Source organism: Lissotriton vulgaris, chromosome 9 (assembly GCF_964263255.1).
Source record: "Lissotriton vulgaris chromosome 9, aLisVul1.2, whole genome shotgun sequence".
Taxonomy (NCBI): Eukaryota; Metazoa; Chordata; class Amphibia; order Caudata; family Salamandridae; genus Lissotriton; species Lissotriton vulgaris.
In genome coordinates, this window is record NC_141697.1 from 79,118,992 (window position 1) to 79,143,011 (window position 24,020).

General features: G+C 47.7%; 1 protein-coding gene across 3 annotated transcripts in view; it reads left to right on the forward strand.

The window, feature by feature from the left end:
- Positions 1–24,020, forward strand: part of PAPLN (papilin, proteoglycan like sulfated glycoprotein) — a 593,424-nt gene that overhangs the window by 435,065 nt on the left and 134,339 nt on the right. For all 3 annotated transcript variants that reach the window (XM_086937090.1, XM_086937088.1, XM_086937089.1), the window contains exon 5: positions 11,504–11,606. In XM_086937090.1, the coding sequence (XP_086793216.1) occupies positions 11,504–11,606 (103 nt within the window). The remainder of the gene's footprint in view (positions 1–11,503; positions 11,607–24,020) is intronic.

Here is a 24,020-nt window from a genome sequence, read left to right on the forward strand (position 1 = left end):
TTTGTCGAAAATCCATGTTTTGAGTTGCTTTCTGAATGCTAGGTGGTTCTGAGTGAGACGAAGGTGAGGGGGAAGTGAGTTCCAAGTTTTAGCTGCTAGGTAGGAGAAGGATCTACCTCCCATGGTGGTTTTGTTGATGCGAGGTACAGTGGCAAGGGCTTAGTTGGAGGATCGTAGTTGGCGTGAAGGGGTGTAGAAGGATAGTCGTGAGTTGAGGCATTCGGGTCCGATTTCGTAGAGTGCTTTGTGTGCGTGGGTTAGGAGTCGGAAAGTGATCCTCTTATTGACGGGGAGCCAGTGGAGGTTTTTCAGGTGATCAGAGATGTGCTCTTGACGCGGGATGTCTAATATGAGCCTGGCTGAGGCATTCTGGATACGTTGTAGTTTCTTCTGGAGTTTTGCGGTGGTGCCGGCGTATAGGGTGTTTCCGTAGTCCAGTCGGCTCGTGACCAGAGCGTGGGTGACTGTTTTTCTGGTTTCGGTGGGGATCCAGCGGAAAGTTTTTTTGAGCATGCGAAGAATGTTAAAGCAAGATGAAGAAACGGCGTTGACTTGTCTGTTCATCGAGAGTGAGGAATCCAGGATGACGCCCAGGTTCCGTGCGTGGTACGTCGGGATGGGTGCTTTTTCAAGGGCCTCTGGCCACCAAGAGTCGTCCCAGGCGGAGGGGGAGGTACCTAGGATGAGGACTTCTGTTTTGTCTGAGTTCAGTTTCAGTCGGCTGTGCTTCATCCATTCGGCTACTTCTTTCATCCCTTCGTGAAGGTTGGTTTTGGCCGTGTTAGGGTCTCTGGTGAGTGATAGGATCAGTTGAGTGTCGTCGGCGTAGGAGATGATGTTGAGGCTATGTTGGCGTGCGATGGCCGCAAGGGGGCTCATGTAAACGTTGAAGAGGGTGGGACTGAGTGAGGATCCTTGAGGTACTCCGCAGATGACTTCAGTAGCCTCTGACTTGAATGGTGGAAGGCGGACTCTCTGGGTTCTTCCGGAGAGGAACGAGGTGATCCATTCCAGAGCTTTTCCTTGGATTCCGATGTCTTTGAGGAGCTGTAGAAGGGTGCTATGGCAGACTGTGTCGAATGCTGCGGAGAGGTCGAGGAGGATGAGGGCGACTGTGTCTCCATTGTCCAGTAGAGTTCGAATGTCGTCTGTTGCTGCGATGAGGGCGGTTTCGGTGCTGTGCTTAGCTCGGAAGCCGGACTGTGAAGAGTCGAGGGATTTGTTGGTTTCGAGGAATGCGGCGAGCTGGTTGTTGACAGCTTTCTCGATGACTTTGGCCGGAAATGGAAGGAGCGAGATGGGGCGATAGTTTTTGAGTTCGGTGGGGTCAGCTGTGGGTTTCTTCAGGAGGGCGCTGAGTTCGGCATGTTTCCAGCTTTCCGGGAAGGATGCGGAGTTGAAGGAGCAGTTGATGACGTCTCGGAGGTGCGGTGCAATAACGGAGTCTGCTTTGTTGAAGATGTGGTGAGGGCAGGGGTCTGTGGGGGATCCTGAATGGATAGAATTCATCAGACGGATGGTGTCCTCAGTTGAGATTGGCTTCCAGTCCTTGAGGGTGTTCAGGGGGGGTGGGTGTCCTGCAGGGGATTGGGTGGGTTGGTCTCCGGGTTGGTTGTCGAAGCTGTTGTGGATGTCTGCAATTTTATCGTGGAAGAATGAGGCTAGGGAGTCGCAGAGGGCTTGAGAGGGGGTGATGTCGTTGGAGTTGGCTGAGGGGTTGGTGAATTCCTTGACGATGTTGAATAATTCCTTGCTGTTATGGGCGTTGTTATCTAGACGGTCCTTGAAGGCTGCTTTCTTGGCATTTCGGATTAGTTGGTGGTGTATGCGGGTGGCGTTTTTGAAGGCGTCCTTGGTGCTGGTGGTTGGGTCTTTTTTCCAGGCCTTCTCGAGGGAGCGACAGAGTTTCTTGGATTTCTTAAGGTCGTCGTTGAACCAGGAGGCCTTTTTGCTGCCTAGTTTGATTTGTCGTTGTTTCAGCGGTGCTAGGATGTCGGCGCTGTTGGATAACCATTGGGTGAGGTTGGTGGCTGCTTGGTCAGGGTTTGAGGAGTGGGCGGGGGGCTTTTGAAGAAGCGATGAGGAGATCTGGTCGATGGTGATTTTGTTCCAGTTTCTTTGCAAAGTGGGTTGGGGGTGGTTGTTGGTTGTAGGCTTGTTGTAGGTGAAGTGAACGCAGCTGTGGTCAGTCCAAAGGAGAGCTGTGGTGTGGCTGAAGGAAACATGCTTGCTGGAGGTGAAGATAGGGTCGAGTGTGTGACCTGCGATGTGGGTGGGGGTAGTGACAAGTTGTTTAAGTCCGAGGTTTGCGAGGTTGTCCAAAAGGGTGGTGGTGTTGCGGTCGTTGTTCTTTTCAAGGTGAAAGTTGAGGTCTCCCAAAAGGATGTATTCCTCGGAGGGGAGCGCGTGTGGAGTGATGAAGTCCGTGATGTCTTCACTAAATTGTGCGTGAGGTCCTGGTGGTCTGTAAAGGAGGGTGCCTCTGAGTGTGGTCTTGGGGTCGGTGTGGATCTGGAAGTGGAGGTGTTCAGAGTTGGCGAGATTGACGTCTGAGCTGGTTGAGATGCGGATGGATTTCTTATGGACGATAGCGGTGCCTCCTCCTGTTTGGCCGGTACGGTCCTTGCGAATGATCTTATAGCCTTCCGGGATGGCAATGGTGATGTCCGGGGCAGAAGAGGCATTCATCCATGTTTCTGTTAGGAAAGCGACGTCCGGAGAGATGGTGTCTAGTAGATTCCATAGGTCAATGGCGTGCCTGTGGACCGAGCGGGTGTTGAGCAAGATGCATTGTAGGTGGTTGGGGTCGGATATCTGTGGTCTGATTGTAGATGAGGAGTTGGTCTTGTTACCGTCGAACTTGCAGGAGTAACAAGAAAAGGGTCCATGGGTGTATCCAGGAGCAGCTTGGGCACAGTTGAGGGAGCGGCCGGGGTTGAGGGCTAGGAGGGTGGTGGCATCGTAAGTAATGCGGGCGGGGTGGACAGTACGAGGACCAGGGGGTATGGCGCTGGGCGCGGTCCAGGCGCGGACGGGCGCAGACGGGCTTACCTTTGGCGCACCTTCGGCACGACTGGGAGGCGACCGCTGCGCGTGATCGCTGCGCGAGAATGCAACTGACATATGCTGAAAGTGGAGGGGGAGGGGCGAGGGAGGAGCAGCTGGGAGGGGCGGGTGCGTGGAGAGGGCGGGCTCCGGGCACAACAACAACCACTATCACAATGGCGGCAGAAACGAAACCGCAATCCGGTTGGGGGAGATAAGTTATTTAATGATGCTGTGGGCAAAGCGGCGCTTAGGGAATGGGGCGCAATATGGCTTAGAACGGTCAGGCCCTTAACATAGAGATACACAGTCAAGCGCTTTAAAATCAGATCACAGCAGCGCTACGATATCCAGTCAAGCGCTATAAAACTCAGCAGATCTAAGCAGCGCTATGATACCCAGTAAAGCGCTATGAAGGTCAGCAAAGCAGAGCAGCGCTATGGTGTCCAGGTGGAGAAGGCACAGGAGAGCAGGGGCTGAAGGGAGCGACTGCTTCTGACAAAGTCAGGATGCATCCTGATATACAATCCTTGTATATCTGGGAATGTGTCAAAACCCATGGGAGCTGTGTGGAAACACCCACTGCAACGCCCTTGGAAAGTCTCCCTTGTGCAGAGTAAGGCGATGCAGCGCTTTGTCCTGCGTTAACGTACTCAAAATTAATGAGGGCACTCAATTCAATTCAATTCAAATAATCTTTATTCAATTTTTACAGTAAAATCCTAAAAGCACATAGAATCACATGATTGCTAAATAATTCTGCATTAAAAATACTAACAGTATCGTATGTAAAAAAAAGCATAGCTGTACTTTTAAGAAATTTATGTGCCAATAGTTTTCCTATATTTCATTACACATTTCAAGTAACAAGCTATAGACTTTGTAAAATTTTCACTCTTTAAAAATTGTAGCACTTGGAACGATGGGCAACATTGTCTAAGACCATGCAGCCTTAAAGTTGGTAAAATCCATGTTTTTCTTGGTTCAGTGTAAAATTTAAAAATAAAAGAACATGCATTGTTGTTTGCAGAGACTTATCGTCACATGTGCACATACACGTAATGCTCGACCTATCGCTCATTGTGGGGAAACTGATTAGCCTATTAAAGATCCCCAATCTAAAGCGGGTGAACACCATCCTGCCATAACCACCTAACTTAGGGGCCTATTACGATTGCGGTTTTTCGGAAAAACCGCAGCGGACCCACCAAAGACCCACCGCCACATTAGGATGGCTGGTGGGTCCTGGTTTCCGTCCGCACCTTTTCCGCCGCGGTTGGCTTACAACCGCAGCGGAAAAGCTCTAATATGGTGACGGTGTCTCTCAGACACCGTCAGCCATATTAGGATGGGCTGTTTAAAATGCTTTTCCGCGGCGGGTTTTCCGCCGTGGAAAAGCATGTGTAACTTCACTGTGGGGGCCCGTTGCGGGTCCCCTGGGTGAAGGGAGTGTGGGGGGTGCATATGGGGGGTACCTATGGTACCCCCCTGCATTGTATGCAGAAATCGGCAGGCACCGCACGGTGCCTGCCGCTTTCTGCATACAAATGCAATGTATGGATTTTTACCATTGCGGCGGATGCAGCTTGAAGCCGCACCCGCCGCAATAGTTAAAATAGAGGATGTGACCGCCAGGGTGGTGGTCACATCCTAATTAGACAGGAGGGAACTCCGCAGGCCATGCAGAGGTTCCCTCCTACTCTATGGTGGCAGACTGACTCAGGTCCGTCCGCCATCATAATCGGCCCCATAGTTTTTAAATAGGGTTGAATTCTGTAGGTGGTTAGCATCATTTGGTTCGCCTGTACTGTAGTCTTTAATATTTCGGATGAAATTCTATTGTTCTCAAGAAGCATCCAACACATTATTTTTAGGTTGTTTCTTGAGACTGTTATTAAAGTGCTAGGTCTTCAAAGTATTCCCACAGATCTTTCATAATGTTTTTAATATATTTTAGGCATGGGATGCTAGTGGCTAAACTATTATTTGAAATGTCCCGGTTAAAATCAGTTTTGGGGTTAGACCATATCCTATGCAATAAATTGGGTTGTATTTTTATAAGGTCGAATATATACGACATCCCTAATTCAGAATGGCATATATAGGTTGATGTGCTGGTTGGGACTGCCAGTAAATATCTAAAGAAGGCATTCTCAACTAACTGTAGGGGCTGAGGGTCTTCATAACCCCCGACACCTGCACCGTATATATAGCTGTGAGACGCATTTTGCTTTATAAATGTGTAATGATTCTACAACCGGTCGTCTCCCCAATTTTCTAGCACAATTAGCTTGTGCGGCAGTAGCTTTCATAAATACTAGTTTTCATGCTTGAAAAGCCTGGACCAAGTCCCCATTTCGTCAAAAAGAATGCCTAGGTAAGAAAATCTTTTTGGAAATTCGATCTTATTATCATCGATAAATATATCCCAGCATTTTGTGCTATCATGCCAACATTTTATTATGTTTTGTGAGGTGTTCACTCTAAGACCCAAATTGTGCATGTTAGAACTGGCTATTTCTGGTAGGCTAAGGCTGACGCCAAAGCCAGGCAGAAACCACCATTCTAGTCAGGGCAAGGAAGTCACACGCCAAGATAACCTCTGCTCACCCCCTTGGTAGCTTGGCACAAGCAGTAAGGCTAAACTCGGAGGCAATGTGTAAAGCATTTGCGCCAGCGCACAACAGCAACAACATACTAGGCACACCACAAAAGAGACTCCACACAAGGTTATTATAAAAATATCTTTTGTATTGTAAAAACACATCAGATAAAATCACACATATGCATTGTGCCAACTGGCACGGCAATATTCACAGGGATTATGTACACAAGACAGGGCCACATGGGCGCCTGTCAGAATCAGATATAGCACTTCTAGATAAAATGTAGAATATAAAATCACTTCTAGAATAAAGAATAAATGTAACAAAATAATAATCACAGATAACAACCAGTAACCACTGGTAACAGGAACCAGGACCTTACTAGGACCACCTGTACTAAAAACAGAAGAACCGCCTAAGTATCACTCAGCATTTAGGGGTCTAAGAAAGAATACATTACTCATGATGCAATAAACCTACATTCAGAAGAGTAGAAAAGACAACCACCTAAATATCACTCAGCGTTTAGGGGTCTAGGAAAAGAGCACATTACCCAAGATGCAATAACCTACATTCAGAGGAGTAATAAAGAGAAACACATGATGCCTAAAGCATTCAGAGGTGTTAAGAATAAAGCACATGATGCAATAAAATACATTCAGGGGTGCAGCGCAAGAAGACACATGATGACTAAACATTCAGAGGTGTAGCGCATGGAAAGAAAGACACATGATGCCTAAAACATTCAGAGGTGCATAATAAATCAATAGCGCAAAAACTCATATTAGCAATAACTATTAAAAAGCATAGAAATCACATTGCGCCAACACTACATAAGCCACTACCTGTGGCAGTCCCTAGGCCAACTGGCCTTGTTGGGGCAAGGATGCCCTGTGTCCAATGTCAGGGCGCGCTGCCATGCAGCGCCAGTCCAAGAGTACAAAAAGCCTAAACGTGGCAGCTGCCCACAAAGTGCTGGGCAACTGGAGAATCAACAAAACTGCGCCAGGGCCCTCACTGGCCCTTAGGCGCCAACTGCGCCACTGCTGGAGCCACACAGGCTCTGGGCATATCGCACATGCCCCAGACGTTGGAGCCACACAGGCTCTGCTACTGTAAATAGCCAAACGTTGGAGCTCTCAGGCTCTAAAAACAAGGGTGCCCCCATGAGCCTCACCGGACTCTAACCCTCACACTCTGAGGCAGGAGGGGGCGGGCACCGGCAATATGCCCCAACGCCCCCTCTATCTAATGTGGCCCTCTCTGGAGCCAAACAGGCTCTCAAACAAATTAGGGCCCCTCTGAGCCTTTCTGGGCTCATACATGTTGGGGCGACCCACTGCCAGCTGGGGCCGCCCTGGAAGCCCTCATGGCTTCAAACAAACAAGCAGCGCGAGCTTGCGCTATTGGGGGGGGGGCGGACGCCGACAATGTGTCCCGGCGCCCCTCCCTTCTCCTCTGCCACTCGCTCACCGGTTCAGCTGACTCCTGCGCCGGCGGACAGTGCGGCACCTGCGGGGCTCCCTCCTTCCTTACGGGAGCTCCGCGCTGCTACCAGCGTTCTCAGCCTCTGTTTCCCGCACTTCACCCGGGCCGGCAGGATCCCCGGTCTCCCTCGGCACACGGGGGACCGGGAGGACGATCTCCAATCAGGGCGCGGCTCTCCAAACGAGCCCCTCGTGACGCGGCAACTTCTTCCCGGGGCCCGCCAATCCCAGCGCGGCTCTCCGGGACCTGCCTCCAACAGCGGCCCAATCGGTGCGCGGCCTAGCAGGGCAAGCCTCCCAGGCGCGCCAATCACAGCGCGGCACCTTTACTCAGCTTCCCTCGGCGGCCATGAACCACAGCTCGGGCCATGGCGGTGAACAAAGGGGCATAACGAGGGGTAAGCACCCTCGAGGAGTATCCAACATTCAGAAGCGAGGTGGGCACTCGCCGAACAATCCAATAAACGGGGTGGCACCCGCAACGAAGCAAATAGCGATATCGGGCATGAAGCAGGGTGGCACCTGCAAAACCTCACGCAAAATGCGTGATAGCGACACGCTCGCTACGGGTCAAAAATAAAGCGCTCTCAAGCGCTATGGGACAAAAATAAAGCGCTTCCATCGCGCTGGGGGCACTGGCAGGACCCACAGGCCCCTGGAAAGGACCCCTATAACAAGAAGGGTCCCAGCATCACAGGTTAAGGTCTCCAGGGTAGAACAAAGTCCAGCAAAAGTCCTCAAAGATGCAGCCAGGCAGGGGGACAGCCAGGAAGAGTCCCCCAGCAGTCCATCAGATGTCCAGGAGCTGGGCAGGGCCCAGGGATTCCCCTGAGCCCCAGCCGCAGCATGCCCCTGGCAGATTCAAGTTAGAAACAAGAACATTTTGGAAGGGGACACAACCCCTTCTTATACAGTGAAAAGTCTTTGAAGCCTTTGAAGTCTCAGTGTGAGAACCAGCTGGACTGGTTTAGAGGGAAGTCCCCTTCAGTATCAGGGACAGAGGTGACAGTCGCCCAGCGGGAGGTGGAGCCAGCTTTGTAGTTAGGCAGGCACAGCCCTTCACTATCAGGTGCCATCTCCTCCCACTTCCCTAGCAGCAGATGCTGCCTTTCATCCATGGGCTGACTCAGACAACCTCCTGGGCTCTCCAGCCCCTGTCATCCTCAAACCAGACAGTCAATCCACAAGCAGGCCCAGGCACTCTGGGCCAGGCTCACCAGCCAATCACACGCTAGCACCAACTTACACAAATATGCCAACTTCCAAAATAGTACTTCTAGACTAGACACAGTTATGCCGCATACATCATTTTGCAGCATTCACTCTCACGAGTTCATACATACCAAACTCGCCCCTGCACTCCCCACACATCAGGAACTACCATGGGCATACATATTCCCCATTCATTCCTATGGGAGGGCAGGTCACTCACCACTCATTCACAGAGAGCTCAAGCACTTTACACTGTACCACAGTGAAAAAGTGCGCAGAGGCCTAAAATCACCAACACCAGGTTCCATAAACAGGCTAGGAAAAAGCAAAAAGTCTAGTGGTGAACCTGCCCAACGGGCAGGGTACAACAGTGCATAAACGTTGAAAAGCTGGACACAACCCTTTGGAGCCCCAATTGGGTTTGCGGCATCAAAACAGCGTTGTCTGCGTACAATAGGGCGGGTATCGAACGTCTGTCTATTTGTGGCAAGTCCTGGCACTGTTTCTCCAGAACTTGACCTAATTCATTTATATACAATGTAAAAAGAAAGGGAGCCATAACACATCCTTGCCTTACCCCTTTTCTGATTTTAAAAGTGGCTGTGCACTACCCAGGAATCCCGTACCGTACCCTTGCTTTTGCATCACTATATAGCTTCCTCAAAAACTCAACAAGAGGGATTTCCACACTGAGGTCTTCTAAAATGTTCCATAATTTCTCGAAGTCCTACAGAGCAGAGAAAAGAGACAGGTGCCTTACTGGCCCCTCCCCTGGACTGACATAGGGTGTAGACACTGCAGCAGTCCCCACAGCAGTTTCCAAGATATCAGTAAGAGCATCATCATGTCACACACAATTCTACTGTGTAGTACATGAATAACAATTATAATGATGAATTGTATAAAATTAATGTTGGCCAAAAAAGATAACTAAATAAATAGATATTCTCAGCATGCTAGATAGAGCACTAGTGTCACAGAGTCTAAGCTGTCTTCTGCCATTGTGAGGAGTATGTGTCAAGAGACCTCCTGTGCAGTCTGCTCAGAGCTCTGCCTTTGCATCCTCTGCAGCCCAGAGGCCATAGTCCTTCGCAGACTGTCCCAGGCTCAGCACCCCCTCCTGTGTTTGTGGCAGCTGAAGCATGGAGGTCACTGGACATAGTCGAGAATTAGCAGAAAGAGTGGCCTGAAAAACCTGTAAGAAGAAAAAATGACAATGATGAAAAATCATTCTCTCACGAGACCTAAACATAACACTAAAACACGAGTCTACATAAATAAACATATGCATATTAAAACACAACGTATAAAGAAAAGCCTCTTAATGATAAATGCTAACAGCATTATATTATGTTGCACGACTGATTGTTGCTGTAGCATCAACTAAGTTAACCTCCAGGCAGGCAGAGTGAGGGGTAGGACACACGCATATCTCCGCTTCCGACTCATCCACACTGCAGTTATTATGCAGTCCTCTGGATTGACCTAAGGCACTACACGTCCTTTTCATCTGGGTTGGAATGGGAGATCAGAATAGGGTGATTATCTAGAGGTGCTCTTGACCTTTTAATCACCACTTGAGATTAAAATATAAAACCCAGTCAATATAGATACACATACCCCGCCCTGAGTAGGGTTAGGGACACCTTTTCCTTTGGTCCTGAAGAAATGCCACCGAGCCCTCTTGGACCATGCAGGCATGAAACATGGTGACTTTTTAAGTACTTTACATAAGTTGCCGCACTTCGTTACTTTGTCTTGACAAACTACACCCACCTGCTTTTAATCCTGCTAAGGGGGCCCATGATCAAATATATCTCTTTGTAAGCCTTAGGTAGTTTTAAACCATGTTTTTCACTACACTCACTACTGAGTCCCCACACACCTGCACGCATCATCATGGCTAAATACAAAAGATCTCTGCTAAAGAGCCCTCTAGCGGAGCCTGTAGAGCATTGCAGCTCTGGCCTCACGAGGAGCTAAGCCTGATGATGACGCATGACACCCACATGGGTGTGTGAGGGTAATACCTCCAACAAGGAACATCCCCTCTCTACAACCAGAACATTTTCTGTGAAGGAACAGCCACCTCCTTGTGTTTATATATGTAAATATCTCTGTTTGCGAGCATCCATGCTGAACCCAGTTGCATAACACAGGCCCCTGCATGCCCCGCCGTGCGGGGGGACCCCAAGCTCCAGGAGGCACCCCTCAGCACAGTACTCCGGCTGGGAGCTCCTGATTGAGTCTGAAGGGGGACCCTCCACGTACCTTGAAGTGGGGCTCCCTCAAGCTTTGTCCGCCAGCGGCTGGACCGTGAGCTGTTCCTTGTCCCTTTCTCTTGTGAACACTGATCAACTACGTTATAGGATATTTAGGGAATAATAACCATAGTGGATCACAGCATTTTATGCTTTTCAGCTCGTAAGGCCCGATTTTTACCACTGATGGTAAAAAAAAAAAAATCACTGTAGAGAAGATAAATTCTAAATTGATGGACCACTGACAGAATCCCAGAAGTAAACCCCTTCCTCTCTACATTCCTGGGCATGCAGGGGACAATCCTGGTATCTCCTTTGGGTACTTGCAGCTGGTTATAATTTTGACCTTGAGACTACCTCAGAGGTCATCTGGTTATCAGCAATGAATGTTACTGTTTGCAGTAAGTCTTCTTCCCTTCAATGAGAAGGTTATTTCACTGGTAATCTCCTCCCGCAGACGTCCAGCGGTATTATTTCGCTATTGTGATTGAGTGGTGTTTACTAGTTGCGGTATTTCCCCCTTCTGCAATCGTCTTGCAGAAGGTGACATTCTCTCATTTTTTCATAGGAATCTGTTCAATTTCAGGTACATCAACAACGTCATTTACCTTTTTATAGATTACCTGAGACAGAACTTCACAATCTGGGGAAAGTTTCTAGGGTGTTGTAGAAGGAGAAAATCCAAAAACCATTGCCAGCGAATCACATTTAATATACATAATGTTTTCAAACTTTGATCTGGCTCGTGCATGTGCACACACACACACATAACAACACATCCTCACACTCTTCCTCCATTGGACTTTTCAGGTGTCACTCACATTGTACTTCCACCTAACACAGCAGACACACGTATGATTTACTCATGTGCTTTCTTCCTTAACCCCCCCAGGACTGCCCAGAAGGCTCCAGAGATTTCAGAGCGGAGCAGTGTGGAGAGTTTGATGGAATGGAATTTCAAGGCAAGAGATACAAGTGGCTCCCTTACTACGGAGGTAGGTGCTAGGGCCGCCATTTTGAGAAGTATGGGGCAGTGTCAGAAGTGGTGCATTGGAATCACGCCAGTGTCTCCCGGTTGGAGTTGCGTTCACTCTCTGTCCATAACCTCAGACACACATCTCCATATCTGCTCAGGATCTTGATTTGAATAACATTAGGTCAGTGGCATTGTATGGTACCAGCATATCATAGACAAAATATTGTCTGACAGAAATATTGTCTGCTAAATATGGTTCACTAAACTACCGTCCCATTGCAGTTAATAATAGAACATCTACATCCAATGGGACAATATTTTGTAAATGATGTTTAAGACACAATCTCTTTAAGACCATATTTCTACTTACAATGTTGGGACATGCAGCATGGTGGCATGACTTGAGCAAGTTTGCACAGATGACACATCTACACACACGTGTCTACTGACCCTGGGTGTAATGAAGAGAGATTACAAGGTGTGGAGAACTCTAGCTTGGAAGGTTGGAAGAAAAACAGGGAGATGTTTAGGGTGTGCACTTTCAGGGTTTGCATATCCAGGGGAGCACCAAACCCTGGTCAGATCCAGAGCTTCCAGGCACTGATAGGTTTGTACTGAAAATGCAAGATGTTGGGTGTCACTCCTGTTGCAGGTGGGGACACACCAAGATGTAGGTGGGGTGCTCAAGAGAGTCTTCAATGCCAATGGTAAGGCTGTAACTTGGACCCGCTGTTTCTTGTATCCTGATAATATCCACTGAACTGAATGAGCAGAATAAGTGAATGAAGAACACAGTAGAGGGCAACCATATAAACTGAATTCGCGATAGACATTGCTTGAGTGGTGCAGGTCCTTCGGAGTCAAAGCCGTCTAAGGGAGGTGACCCTTTGGAAAGTGTCTACATAGCGCTTCACACCGTGTGAGCATCAGAGCACATTATTTTCCAGCAGCATTGACGTGGGCTCTCAGGAGAAGAAGTGTAGGGCCAACAACCACTAATGCAGTCTTTTTTTGTTTTTTTTGTGGCTGCTGTATATTTTACTTAAGTGTGAAGCATCCGTAATGTCAATCCGGGCGTTTTGGTTCGAGGTTCTAGATGCTAGAGCCCAGCCACATACATCACAGTCAAATGCCCTATCTGATGCCTAACGCAAATCTCTGTAGGCTCAGTAACTGCTGTAATGTAATGTAATGTAGTAGTACTTGAATAGCGCACGAATCGACCCATGAGGGTATCTCTGCGCTTGTACGCATACCGCTGTGGAACCCTTCTTGGTTTTTCCCTGTGAGGTGCCCACTCCTGGGCACCCCCAAAGTGAAGCCAGGCATCCTAGCGTTGTTGGGGCTGTTGTGGAGATTAAGCAAGCTATTGCCCAGAGTTGCAGAGTGGGACCCATGATTAGAATAGGCACCGAGGCGAGAATTATCAGTTCCGAGGAAATTGAGCCCAAGACCTGCCGAGGCGGGAATTGAACCCTGGTCCCGGGCTAGACCTCTACATCAGGGTCTACCGCTCTAACCATTGAGCCACACTACTCCACTGCTGAAGTGAGCTGTGTCCTGATGAGTGGTGTAACATAAGCCCCCACAGCCCCCGTGGTGCGGGGGAGCCCCGAGATCCAGGGGCTGCCTCCGGCACTGTGCACAGGTGGCAGACCCTTGTCCTGAGAGCTCCATTAATCCCCCCTTTCACTAATCTATACTTCCACCCTTTCATTGATCCATCCATCCACCCTTTCAGTCAAATATCCATCCATTCATCAACCCTTTCACGCATCCATCCATCCACCTATCCATCCATCCACTTGCCCGTCGATCCACCCATCCACTCAGTCATCCACCTACCCTTTCACCCATCCATTCACCCTTTCATCTATCCATCCATCCAGCCACACATATATCCATTCATCCACACTTTCACTCAATCATCCACTCTTTCACTCACCCATCCACCCTTCCATCCACTCATCCATCCACCCTTCACTCATCCATTCATACACCCTTTCACTCAGACATCCATGCTTTCACTCATCCATGCAACCTTTCACTCAGACATACACTCACCCTTTCATTCACACATCCAGCCAGCCCTCCATCCGTCCTTTCAGTCACTCACTTACCCACCCATCCGTTCATGGCGATTATGAGCCTTTGTCTGCCGAGCTGCAGCCAGAAGAGGTCCAACCGGACTCCACCCCCCTGTAGCTGCTAAAGCCGGGGTCCCCACGCCCCTGTGCATGGCCTTTTCTGTCTTTGAGATCCCAAACAATGGCAACACATGGCAGTGCCCCAGCCTACTGGCATCGCAGAGCCCACCCCAGGTCAGGGAGCTGGCAGTGAGCCTGAAGCTGTCATGATAGGATCAGGTTGAGGCAACCATTGATGTCTGGCCTTCCATCAGCCTTTGCAGGGGGATGCTCAGGCCGGGAGATCCTGGAGCTGTTACCACAGGCTGGAGGTTGAAGGAAAGTGCAGAAAGGATAGTGCTTGCATAGGGACGCACAGTATCTGCTACCCAAAGGTATGTCCCCCATCTCCCCTCCCCCAAAGACCCTATGCTGTTTTCTTGTTAGGCACACCCCTTTCCATGGGCATGTGGTGCAACCCCATCATGGGCATTAAAACAAGTTGCCTTGAATAAGTCTTAGCTATGGAGACCATGGGGCATTGGTGGTAACCTAGGGCCAGATGTAGGTAAATTCAATTTAGCGAGTCCTTAATAGCGATTTTTACCGAATCGCTATTAAGGACTCGCTAAATTGAATGTAGGTAGGAATGGCTAAAATATTAGCAATTCCTAATATTCCTTAATAACGATCGGTAATTGAGATTTTTTATTAAGTAATACCTAGCCATTCATTCTTATGGGCTAGGAGACCCATAGGAATGAATGGGAAGACATTCACTATTTTCGATTTGGTATTACCGAATCGCAAATAGCGGAAGGTATTTCAAGGATGCCAGGGTGTCCAAAGGACACCCTGTTGCACCCCTGAAATGTGCATGTGTGCACATGTGGCGCACATACATGCCCTAAGGGCATGGATGTGTGCCACATGGCACTTTTAAATAAGCAAAGAAGTGCTTTTTTGAAGGAAATCGCTACTTACCACCAACTTCAAGTTGGTGGTAATTAGCAATTCCTTAAGGCTGAAGTGCTCTATTTTTAGTGCTACGTACATTGCATTTAAGGAATCGCTATTTCTGATTCTTTAAATGCAAGAGCAAAATAAGGAATTGCTATTTAGCGATTCCTTATTTTGCAAATAGGTTTGAACTCACCTACATTGCTCCCAGCCAAATACCGGTCGGTAACGCAGAAATTCTTTGAATTTCTGCGTTACCGCTCGGTATTTGGCCAGCTACATCTGTCCCCTATTCACAAATGGGAAGGGGCGTTTGTAAAAGCATTTTTTAAGAGCAGGCAGTGGTCCCACAGACCACTACCTGCTCTTAAAAAATGAAAAGAACACTTCTGGTGGTCTGATGACCCCAGCAGGCCACCATCCCCGTGGTTTTAGCGATTCCTAATGGGTCGCAAACCAAGACCTACCTCATTAATATTCACGAGGTAGGTCGATTTGCGACCCACTGGGAATCAGTAAATGAAACCTCTTCGTACATTGGAAATAGCGATTACCTAATTGCGATTCGCAGAAAATCCCAATTAAGTAATCTCTATCCGCCCGATTCATCAAAGAAAATTGCGCTCGCAAAGGGCCAGATTCAGAGAATCTGGCCCTTTGCGAGTGCGATTTTTGCATTTGGGATTCAGCATCCCAAATGTAAAAATCGCTAATTGCGCTCTCGCAATTTTGCGAGGAATTACATTTAAGGAATCTCTATTTGAGATTCCTTAAATGCAATTCATCATCCAATTTTATTTTGCGAATTCGCAATTTCTGGCCGCAATTTACCGCGAGGTCAGACCTCGTGGTAAATTGCGAAAACTCAGAAAAATGCATTTAAATGCATTTTTCTGAGTTGATTTGATTTGATTTTAGGATTTCTAAAGCGCGTAGCTACCCATTGGGCGTCCCAGCGCTAACATATAGCTTGACATACCTCCAGTAGGTGGAATTATTTGGGGAACAACCAGGTTTTTAGCAGTCTGCGAAATGCGAGGAGATTGTTTTCTTTCCGTATGTTAAGGGGAAGGCTGTTCCAGAGTCTAGCGGCGTTGTAAGAGAAGCTGCGACCGCCGGCGCGAGCCTTTCTTATTCTGGGAATGTCTGCTAAAAACAGGGTGTCAGATCTCAGTTCTCTGGAGGATTTATGGCGCTTAACCAGGGGTCTCAGAATTGGTGGGCCCTTGCCTTGTAGGATCTTGTGGGAGATGCACAAGGCTTTGAAGGAGATACGTTCTTGGATGGGCAGCCAGTGAAGGGCCTTGAGGGAGGGTCTGGCTGAGCATCTTGATTTTGTTCCCGTCAGTAGTCTTGCTGCGGCATTTTGAGTGTGCTGCAGTTTCTTTATGGTCGCTATGGGTGCACCTAGATATAGGGCATTTCCGTAGTCCAGTCTTGATAAAATTAGACCCTGCAACAGAATTTTTCTAGACTGGGGGGGAATGAGCGGGAGGATCTTGCGGACTGTTCGCATGAGCCCAAAGCAGGTTCCGGCTGTCTTTCTTGCTTGGGTTCTTAGGTTGAGCTCCTGGTCCAGCCAAAAGCCAAGACTTTTGATTTCTTGTTTTGGTGTGGGAGGGATGCCCATGCTGGCTGGCCAGGCAAGGGTTGAGGGTAGTTTGTTTGGGTTGCCCAAAAGCATGACTTCGGATTTCTCTCCATTGAGTTTGAGCCTGGAGTCGCCCATCCAGATGGAGATGTTGTGCAGACAGGAAACTAGTTTGTCCATTGATTGGTCTGCTTGGTTGATGGAGACGACTAATTGTGTGTCGTCCGCATACAGGACCGCCTTGATGCCGAATGGAATGACGACGTCATCCAGGGGGGGCCATGTATACATTAAAAAGTGTGGGGCTCAGGGACGAGCCCTGAGGGACTCCACAGTTCAAGGGGAGAGATTTGGATTGGCCGTGGCTGTCGGCTACTTTGAAGGTCCTATTTTCCAAGTACGATTTTAACCATGCCAAAGCTAGGTCTGAGATGCCCGTTTTTTGGAGACGGTGTAAGAGAATGGTGTGGTCCACCGTGTCGAAGGCAGCGCTCAGGTCCAGGAGGATCACTGCCACTGATCCTCCTGCGTCTAGAATAGACCTTGCCTCCTCTATCACTTCCAGAAGGGCAGTGTCAGTACCTTGTCCAGGTCTGAATCCTGTCTGTGAGCGACGGAGTAGACCGTTAGACTCCAGGAATGTTGAGAGTTGTTCATTGACGATTCTCTCCGCCACTTTATTAATGCCTGTAAGGAGGGAAATGGGTCTAAAGTTTGAGGGGTCCAGAGGGTCCAGATGCGTTTTTTTTATGAGTGCGCAGACTACCGCGTTTTTCCAGCTGATGGGAACTATGCCGCTGGTGAGCGTGGCATTTATCAGCGTCAAGAGGTGGGGAGCTATAATGGGTGCTACTAGTTTGAGTTTGCTCATGGGGACTGGGTCGTCTGGTGAGCCACTCTTCACCCGGTTGAGAGTATCCAACAGCTTCTCGGTTGAGACGGGAAGAAAAGCATTAAGCGTTGGTAAATCTGGGTTGGCGGGCCCAGGTGGGAGGCCCATGGCGGAATTGGTATTTGGAAAGGTCATTATTATTTTTGAGATTTTGGCTGAGAAAAACTCAGCGAGTTGGGTGCATCTAGTACCGGATGGATCGGCAACTGGTTGCGGTTCGGGTACTTTCAGGAGACTTTTTACTACGCGATATGTCTCTCTGGAGGAGTTGGATGCAGCCATGATCTTTTCTTCATAGTAAGAGGCTTGTGATTTTTTGATGAGACGTTTGTATTGTTTCATAGTTGCTTTATAGGATTCTTTATTGTTGAGAGTCCAGTCTTTTCTCCAAGTCCGTTCCAGTCTTTTACACTTTTTGCGTAGATCACGTAGTTCGGGTGTGTACCAGGGGGATTTATAAGAGTTCCTCTTACTGGGTAGTTTTTTAATAGGGAGGACTGCGTCCAAAGACGATGTTATCCATTCTCGAAGTTGGTTGTCTGCTAGCGAGGGATCAAGATTCAGGGTGGGGGAGGTAGCTAAAAGTTGGAGGGACCAGGCATCCGTGTTTAATTTGTTCCACGGGCGGGATGGTGCTTGGGGTATCGGGTTGGGAGTGGAATGACGAGAGGTAGGGATGTTGAACAGGATGAGATGGTGATCTGTCCATGGGATGGGAAGAGGAGCGGAGGTAGACAGCTCTTGTATGTTTGAAAAGATGGGGTCCAGAAGGTGACCCTTTTTGTGCGTGGGCTGGAGGTTTTTCAAGGAAAGACTGATTGCTGAGAGGTCTTCCTTGATGTCTTCTGCTATTTTAATCCCTGGATCGTCGAAGTGGATGTTGAGATCTCCGAGCACTGTAAAGTTGGGGGATAAACAGGCTACGGAAGTGGGAGTCTCTACCAGGGAGTTGGGAAATTGTTCGAGGGGACCTGGAGGTCTATAAATAAGTATACCCGACAGAGTTTTTTCCGGTGAAAGTTGTAGCGAGAATTGAACATTTTCGCAGTTAAGGACTGGACTGTCCTTAAGGTGACAGGTAAGATGAGCTTTAGTAATAATTACAAGCCCTCCTCCTGTCCCTTTTAGTCTGTCCAGGTGTTTAATCGTGTAGCCTGGAGGGAGGGATTGGACTATGTCTGGATCTGACGAGGTAGTGATCCATGTTTCCGTGAGTAATAGTACTTCCAGGTTATAGTTTTGAATGAGTACATTTATTTCGGTACTATGTTTTGGTAGTGATCTACAGTTAAGTAGAGCCATTTTGACTGTCCGTACTTCGCGGGTTGGGTTCTTGGTGAGACTATACGCACAATGTCTACAACTGTCATGCTTCTCCTCTGGGGAGATTGAATGGAGACAGAGATCAGGGGTGTTTGGTATTAGCTTCCTGATAGTGTCTGACGAGTATGAAGTGGGGGCTCCCGTACGGGGAGTAAGGGTGCTGAGCCCTGGGCTCGTACTGGTCCCGACAGGCGCAGACGGGCTTGCCTTAGGCGCGCCTTCGGCGCAACGAGTTGCATGTTACTCACACACATGTCCTTTGGACATGTGTGTGTGCAACACCTGTGTAAAATTTCATTTGAGGGGTGCTACAGGGTGTCCTTTGGACACCCCTGGCACCCTTCAAATCGCTATCTTATTTGCGATTAGCAAATTGCTAATCGCAAATAAGGAATACTCCCCATTCATTCCTATGGGCCTTTTGGCCCATAGGAATGAATGGCGAGTTATTCCTTATTTGTGATTAGCAATTTGCTAATCGCAAATAAGGAATATGTAGGAATCGCATTTCTTCATGCAATTTCTACATGAATCCCGTTTTGCGAGTCCTTAATAGCGATTCGCTATGAATCGCTAGTAGGGGCTCGCAAAACGGGAGAATGATGAATCAGGCTGTATTTCCACTATTGGTAAATATGCCCCCATATTTTTAGCGTTGAAGTTTGTAAACTTTACCTGCGAGGTCAGGGTCATGGCAGGTCAGGGTGATGGCTGCACTGGAGTAAGGGTTTTGTGGATATGAAGTTCGCGTCACTTCAAAGGTTGCCAAGCTGGTGACAGTCACCAGGGCGTGACCTTGATTGTGTGTGTTCTATCAGTAACAGAGGAAAGTGACTGAAGGGACATCTGAGACTGTGCCTTTAAGCCGGGTTTTCTCTTTAAAACGCGGCACATATCTTGAGGTCAAGTCAAGTGCGTGCTGCCTGGGTGTGGCCTCTATGTCTGTGACAAATGTGGCGTTTAAGTCACAGGGCGCAGCACAACTAATTGAAGGTGAGAAGACGGTTCTGTTTTCGGAAGCCTGAGGGTCTTTCTTGCTGACACAGCTCAGCAAGTTCATGAAAATGTGGAAAAATATTTAGCTTCACAACAACACACCTGAAAAACAAGAATTGCCAGGTAACTTGCTGTGTTTATGACAGGTGAAACTTTACCCATGGGGCGCGTTGCCAAAAACACACTTTGGATCAATGCGGCACTGTATTCAAAAGAACTTTCTGTGGCTGCTTTATTTATTAAATCTTTTTTTGTATTTTATGGTGTACAGGTAACACTTTGGGGGTCATTAGGATGGCTACCTATCGGTAATTGGGACCACCCGCCATAAGGGCAGGTGTCCCGTGGGGGGTATTAGGATGCGCCCGCCACTGTGGCGGGCGCATCCTGCATTTTTAGCATTGTGGGGGGCGGTGCTCTCAGCACCGCCCGCCACAATGCTAAAAATGCACGTATGCATTTGCATAAACAAAGCGGCAGGCACTGCGCGGTGCCTATCGCTTTGTTTATGAAAAAACACGGGGGGTACCACAGGTACCCCCTGTGTGCACCCCCCACCTCTCCTTCAATCTGGGGGCCGGCAGGGGCCCCCAGAGTGAAGACCGCATGCCTAAAGGCATCTAAAAAAGCCCATGCTAATATGGTTGGCGGTGTCTATTAGACACCGCCACCATATTGGACCTTTTCCGCCCCGGTCGCAAGGGGGGTCATTTAGGTGAGGATGGCGGGCGGATTGCCCCGCCTGGGCGGCGGTAGCTACCGCCAGCCTGGCTGGGGCAATCCGCCCGCCATCCTAATGGGCCCCATAGTATCCAGTAAAATTGTGTGTACTCTCTTTGGTAGCTATACTAATTTGTCATTCATTTCATTCTTAACACAAGCTCACCATCACAATTCGCTGAAAAGTCATCCAATATCTATTTATATGCCACAAAACAACTGCTTGATGTAATTGGAATATCGTCTAATTTTTATTAAAAACCCTTAATACAAATATGAAAATTGTATATTGGGCACAATTTATGGAGTACCACATTCAAGAACATCTATCATTGTTAAAATCTCATGTAGATACTAGAGAGGAAAATGCAGAATAACCAATTTGGAATAAAAAAAAATTAAAAACACGTCTCATATCCTATATACATCAAATGTACATCATAGTGAACAAATAAAACCAGTGAGAGAAGGTTATAGTATTTGCATACCATCAAAAGTGACAAGAATAACTTTTTTTAAAGTAAATAAGACAAAAGGAGAAACAAACAACAAAACAACAGTATACGTACTCCTGGTTCGTAGACTAATCCAAATCAAAAACTTCAATTGCCAGACATGTAAATATCCCAGATACTGTTATTACAATGACTGGTCAGTGTGTTGGATTTAGTTCACCCCAAGCGTCAACGCGTTTCGGTGGTTTAAGAGGAAGGAGGATCGCCTTTATCAAGACAAATTTAGACTGCTACTCCTTAAACAGTCCAGAACCCGTCCGACCATCCGCACGGTTTCTGTGAGCTATTAAGGGCAGGGATAAGTGAAGCATGTGTCATTGGTATGGGTATATTATAACCTATGCTTGGAAGTGCCACAATACATCGATGGGGTAAGAGAATATACTGTTATCATGTACCCATAATGGGGTAGTATTTTGCTATTGTGATAGGTAGTATTTGTAAATGTGATTTTTAGTATATTATATGTAGTGAGTAAGTATTGTTTATTTATATGTAGGCACTTATCTGAAGACTGTTTAAGGAGAAGCATTCTAAACTGGTCTTGTTTTCCCAGAAGAAGCACTTGTGAAGGTTTCAAATTTTCAGAGGCCTCAAATCCTGCACTGGGATTGAATTTCTTGTTTCCTTGCTATGTCTAAAACAGCCACTCAATTTCCAGTCCAGTGAAATGTCCTCAGTAATTAAAAAGATCTTGCATTTCCATTATTCGCCTCTTTTTCTTCCACCAGACATTCTAGATTCTGCTTAAAGATTTGAGGCTTCTGCCCTGACAGAGAACTTAATTTTTGCTGCCCTGACTGCCTCTGGTGTCAACCTTGGAGTCCATCTGATTTAGACCAGTCTCCAGTCCCGTTTCTGCGAGGATTTTTCCAACCAAAATATCTCTCCCAAATCACAGATTGTGGTGGTTTCAGCCATTTTGTTCGCTCTTTTCAAAACTCTTAATAAAATCTTATATTTTCAGTTTTCATCAGGAAAACACCCTGGACGATGGCAACTTTACCTATTTATGACTACTTACATATTCAGTTCAACTCCTTTAGATGTGGCAGAATGGCGCTGTGTGACTCTTGGTGCAAAGCCTTGAGCATCAGTCCGTTCGCCTTTACCTTCACAACTTGCATTGGCTTCCAGATCATAAGAGAATTCTATTTAAGGCCATGGTCTTCACTTAATAAACTGGCAAAGAGAGAGGGGCCTGGCAAGCCACAAAAGATAGTAGAAATGCGTGGCCCCACAAACCCTTAAGAGCTTCAGGTGCAACGCTGCTCACTATCCTCAAGATCCTTCGGGCAAGAATTGGTGGGTGCTCTTTCACTTTTCTGTCGTCCAAACACCGTAATCTTCTACCCTTAAGTAGCATTTGGCTTCATCTCTTACTACTTTTAGTGGGAAAAAATGTGGCTCTTTAACCTAGATAAATTAGATAATTGGCTGCCATACTCTGGAATTGTCTACTTCACAATGTGGGTGACTCCACTTTTTCCCCTCTTAGTATGCTATTTCTCTTTGCTTAGTCTCTTTCGTTCTCGAGTTGCCTGATATTTAGCACCAGGATAACCACGGAGAGGGTATCTCTTTGCACTTTATATGAAACATTCAAAGGCCCAGCCACAAGTGCAAAGTTACTAGCAAGTAACTATTACTATTGCTCAGGGTGCGTTCCATTGTTTTGTGCTCACTCTTCCCACATCATCAGGGATGAACCACAGGCACATGAGCCTTGGCCACTCCAGAAAAGGAACAGCTCCGCCAAAAACTGAAAACAAGCATCCACTGATATATACGTTTCGGCCTTGGACCTCATGCACGAGGGCTGCTCCAGTTCCTGTGGCAGAGTGAGCTCCAGGACCCTTGTCAGACATACTTCTGTCACGGTGGTTCAATGAGAAAGACTAAAAGTGATGAATAGAAAGGCTTGAATTAATATTATTCCCTGAACCAATTCTGGAACTGCTTGTGTTCCCATTCAGAGAGGACAAAGCCTAGTAGCTTGAGCTGACCTGTACTTAGTGGATATAGTTTATCCACAGCTGTAATAGCACAGAAGAGCTAAAATATGGCATGAAATAAGGAGGCAGCCAGATTAGGACCCAGTGGTTCAGAATGAATCAAGCATTTCCATCCATCTCTTGTGTGATGGAGACACATCCTGTAACACGAGGCCTAGATGAATTAGGTTACCAGCCATGTTTATATAAGGTGTTTGCATGTCTGATATCAAGGTCCCTGCAATGTCAATAGCCGTTCAAGGTACAGTGATTTGAAGAAGGTATTGCTCATCTGATGCAGTTTATGGGCCAGAGAGTTATCTAATTACATTCTGCGTTCAATGTTGAAAGAGCAAGCAGCCAGCAGCTGTGTGTGATCAGTTGGGCATTTAAACAGAGTCTATTTACACAACTTCACATAAAAAAGGTGAAAGTCCTTTGGTGATAAGGCTGTGCCAGAAACCAAAACAAGCATTTACAATGCAACGGTTTCGCCTTTGGAAAAGTTAGAGCTATTGGCATTGTAAATGACAAAATTTGTATTTATGTGTTGGTTTTGAAAACAGATAAATAAATGGCATTGTCATTTACATTGCCAATAGCTTAATCTCTCACAAATGTGAGACCTATTGTACCCTACGGACGAGCTCAGCAGACAGCAATTACTACCACCCCACACACACCCAGAGCCACACACACACACCCAGAGCCGCACACACACACCCAGAGCCAGCCACACACACCCAGAGCCAGCCACACACACACACCCAGAGCCACACACACACAAACACACCCACTCTCCCTGTGCCTAACAAAACAAGCCCCCACCGCTTTGTGGCACTCCACACTCTCTCTCTTGTATCAACCGGTGGTGCACTTTGGCCATAGAGCCTACTGTTCAGTGAACCAAATAACTACCTTCTGTGGGCACAGGCCCAGTAACACATTGTCCACTGAGGCAAACATGTCTCTAACCCCTGTATGGTAGTGGTGGCACGTTCGTCACTGTCCTGTACCGATGACCATCCCTCACCCCATGAGACAGTGCCCATTGTCCTGGTTCGTCAGTGCCCGCTGCCCCTGTGTATACTCTCCGGGTATATGTTGCTCCCTGTAGCGCTGTACACACACTCGCCTCCCTCTTCCTAATACTCCAGTTTAACCCTGTCCCGGTACGTCACTTTAGTGAACTCTCTGCCCGAACTCATCTGACAGCGGCTCCTTACTGTAGTGAGGGTGGGGGCGTCCGTGTGGCTGTGCCCCCTGCTACTTCCAGTCCGTGCAGCCGCGGCCGGTCTCAGGTCCCTTCCATCCGG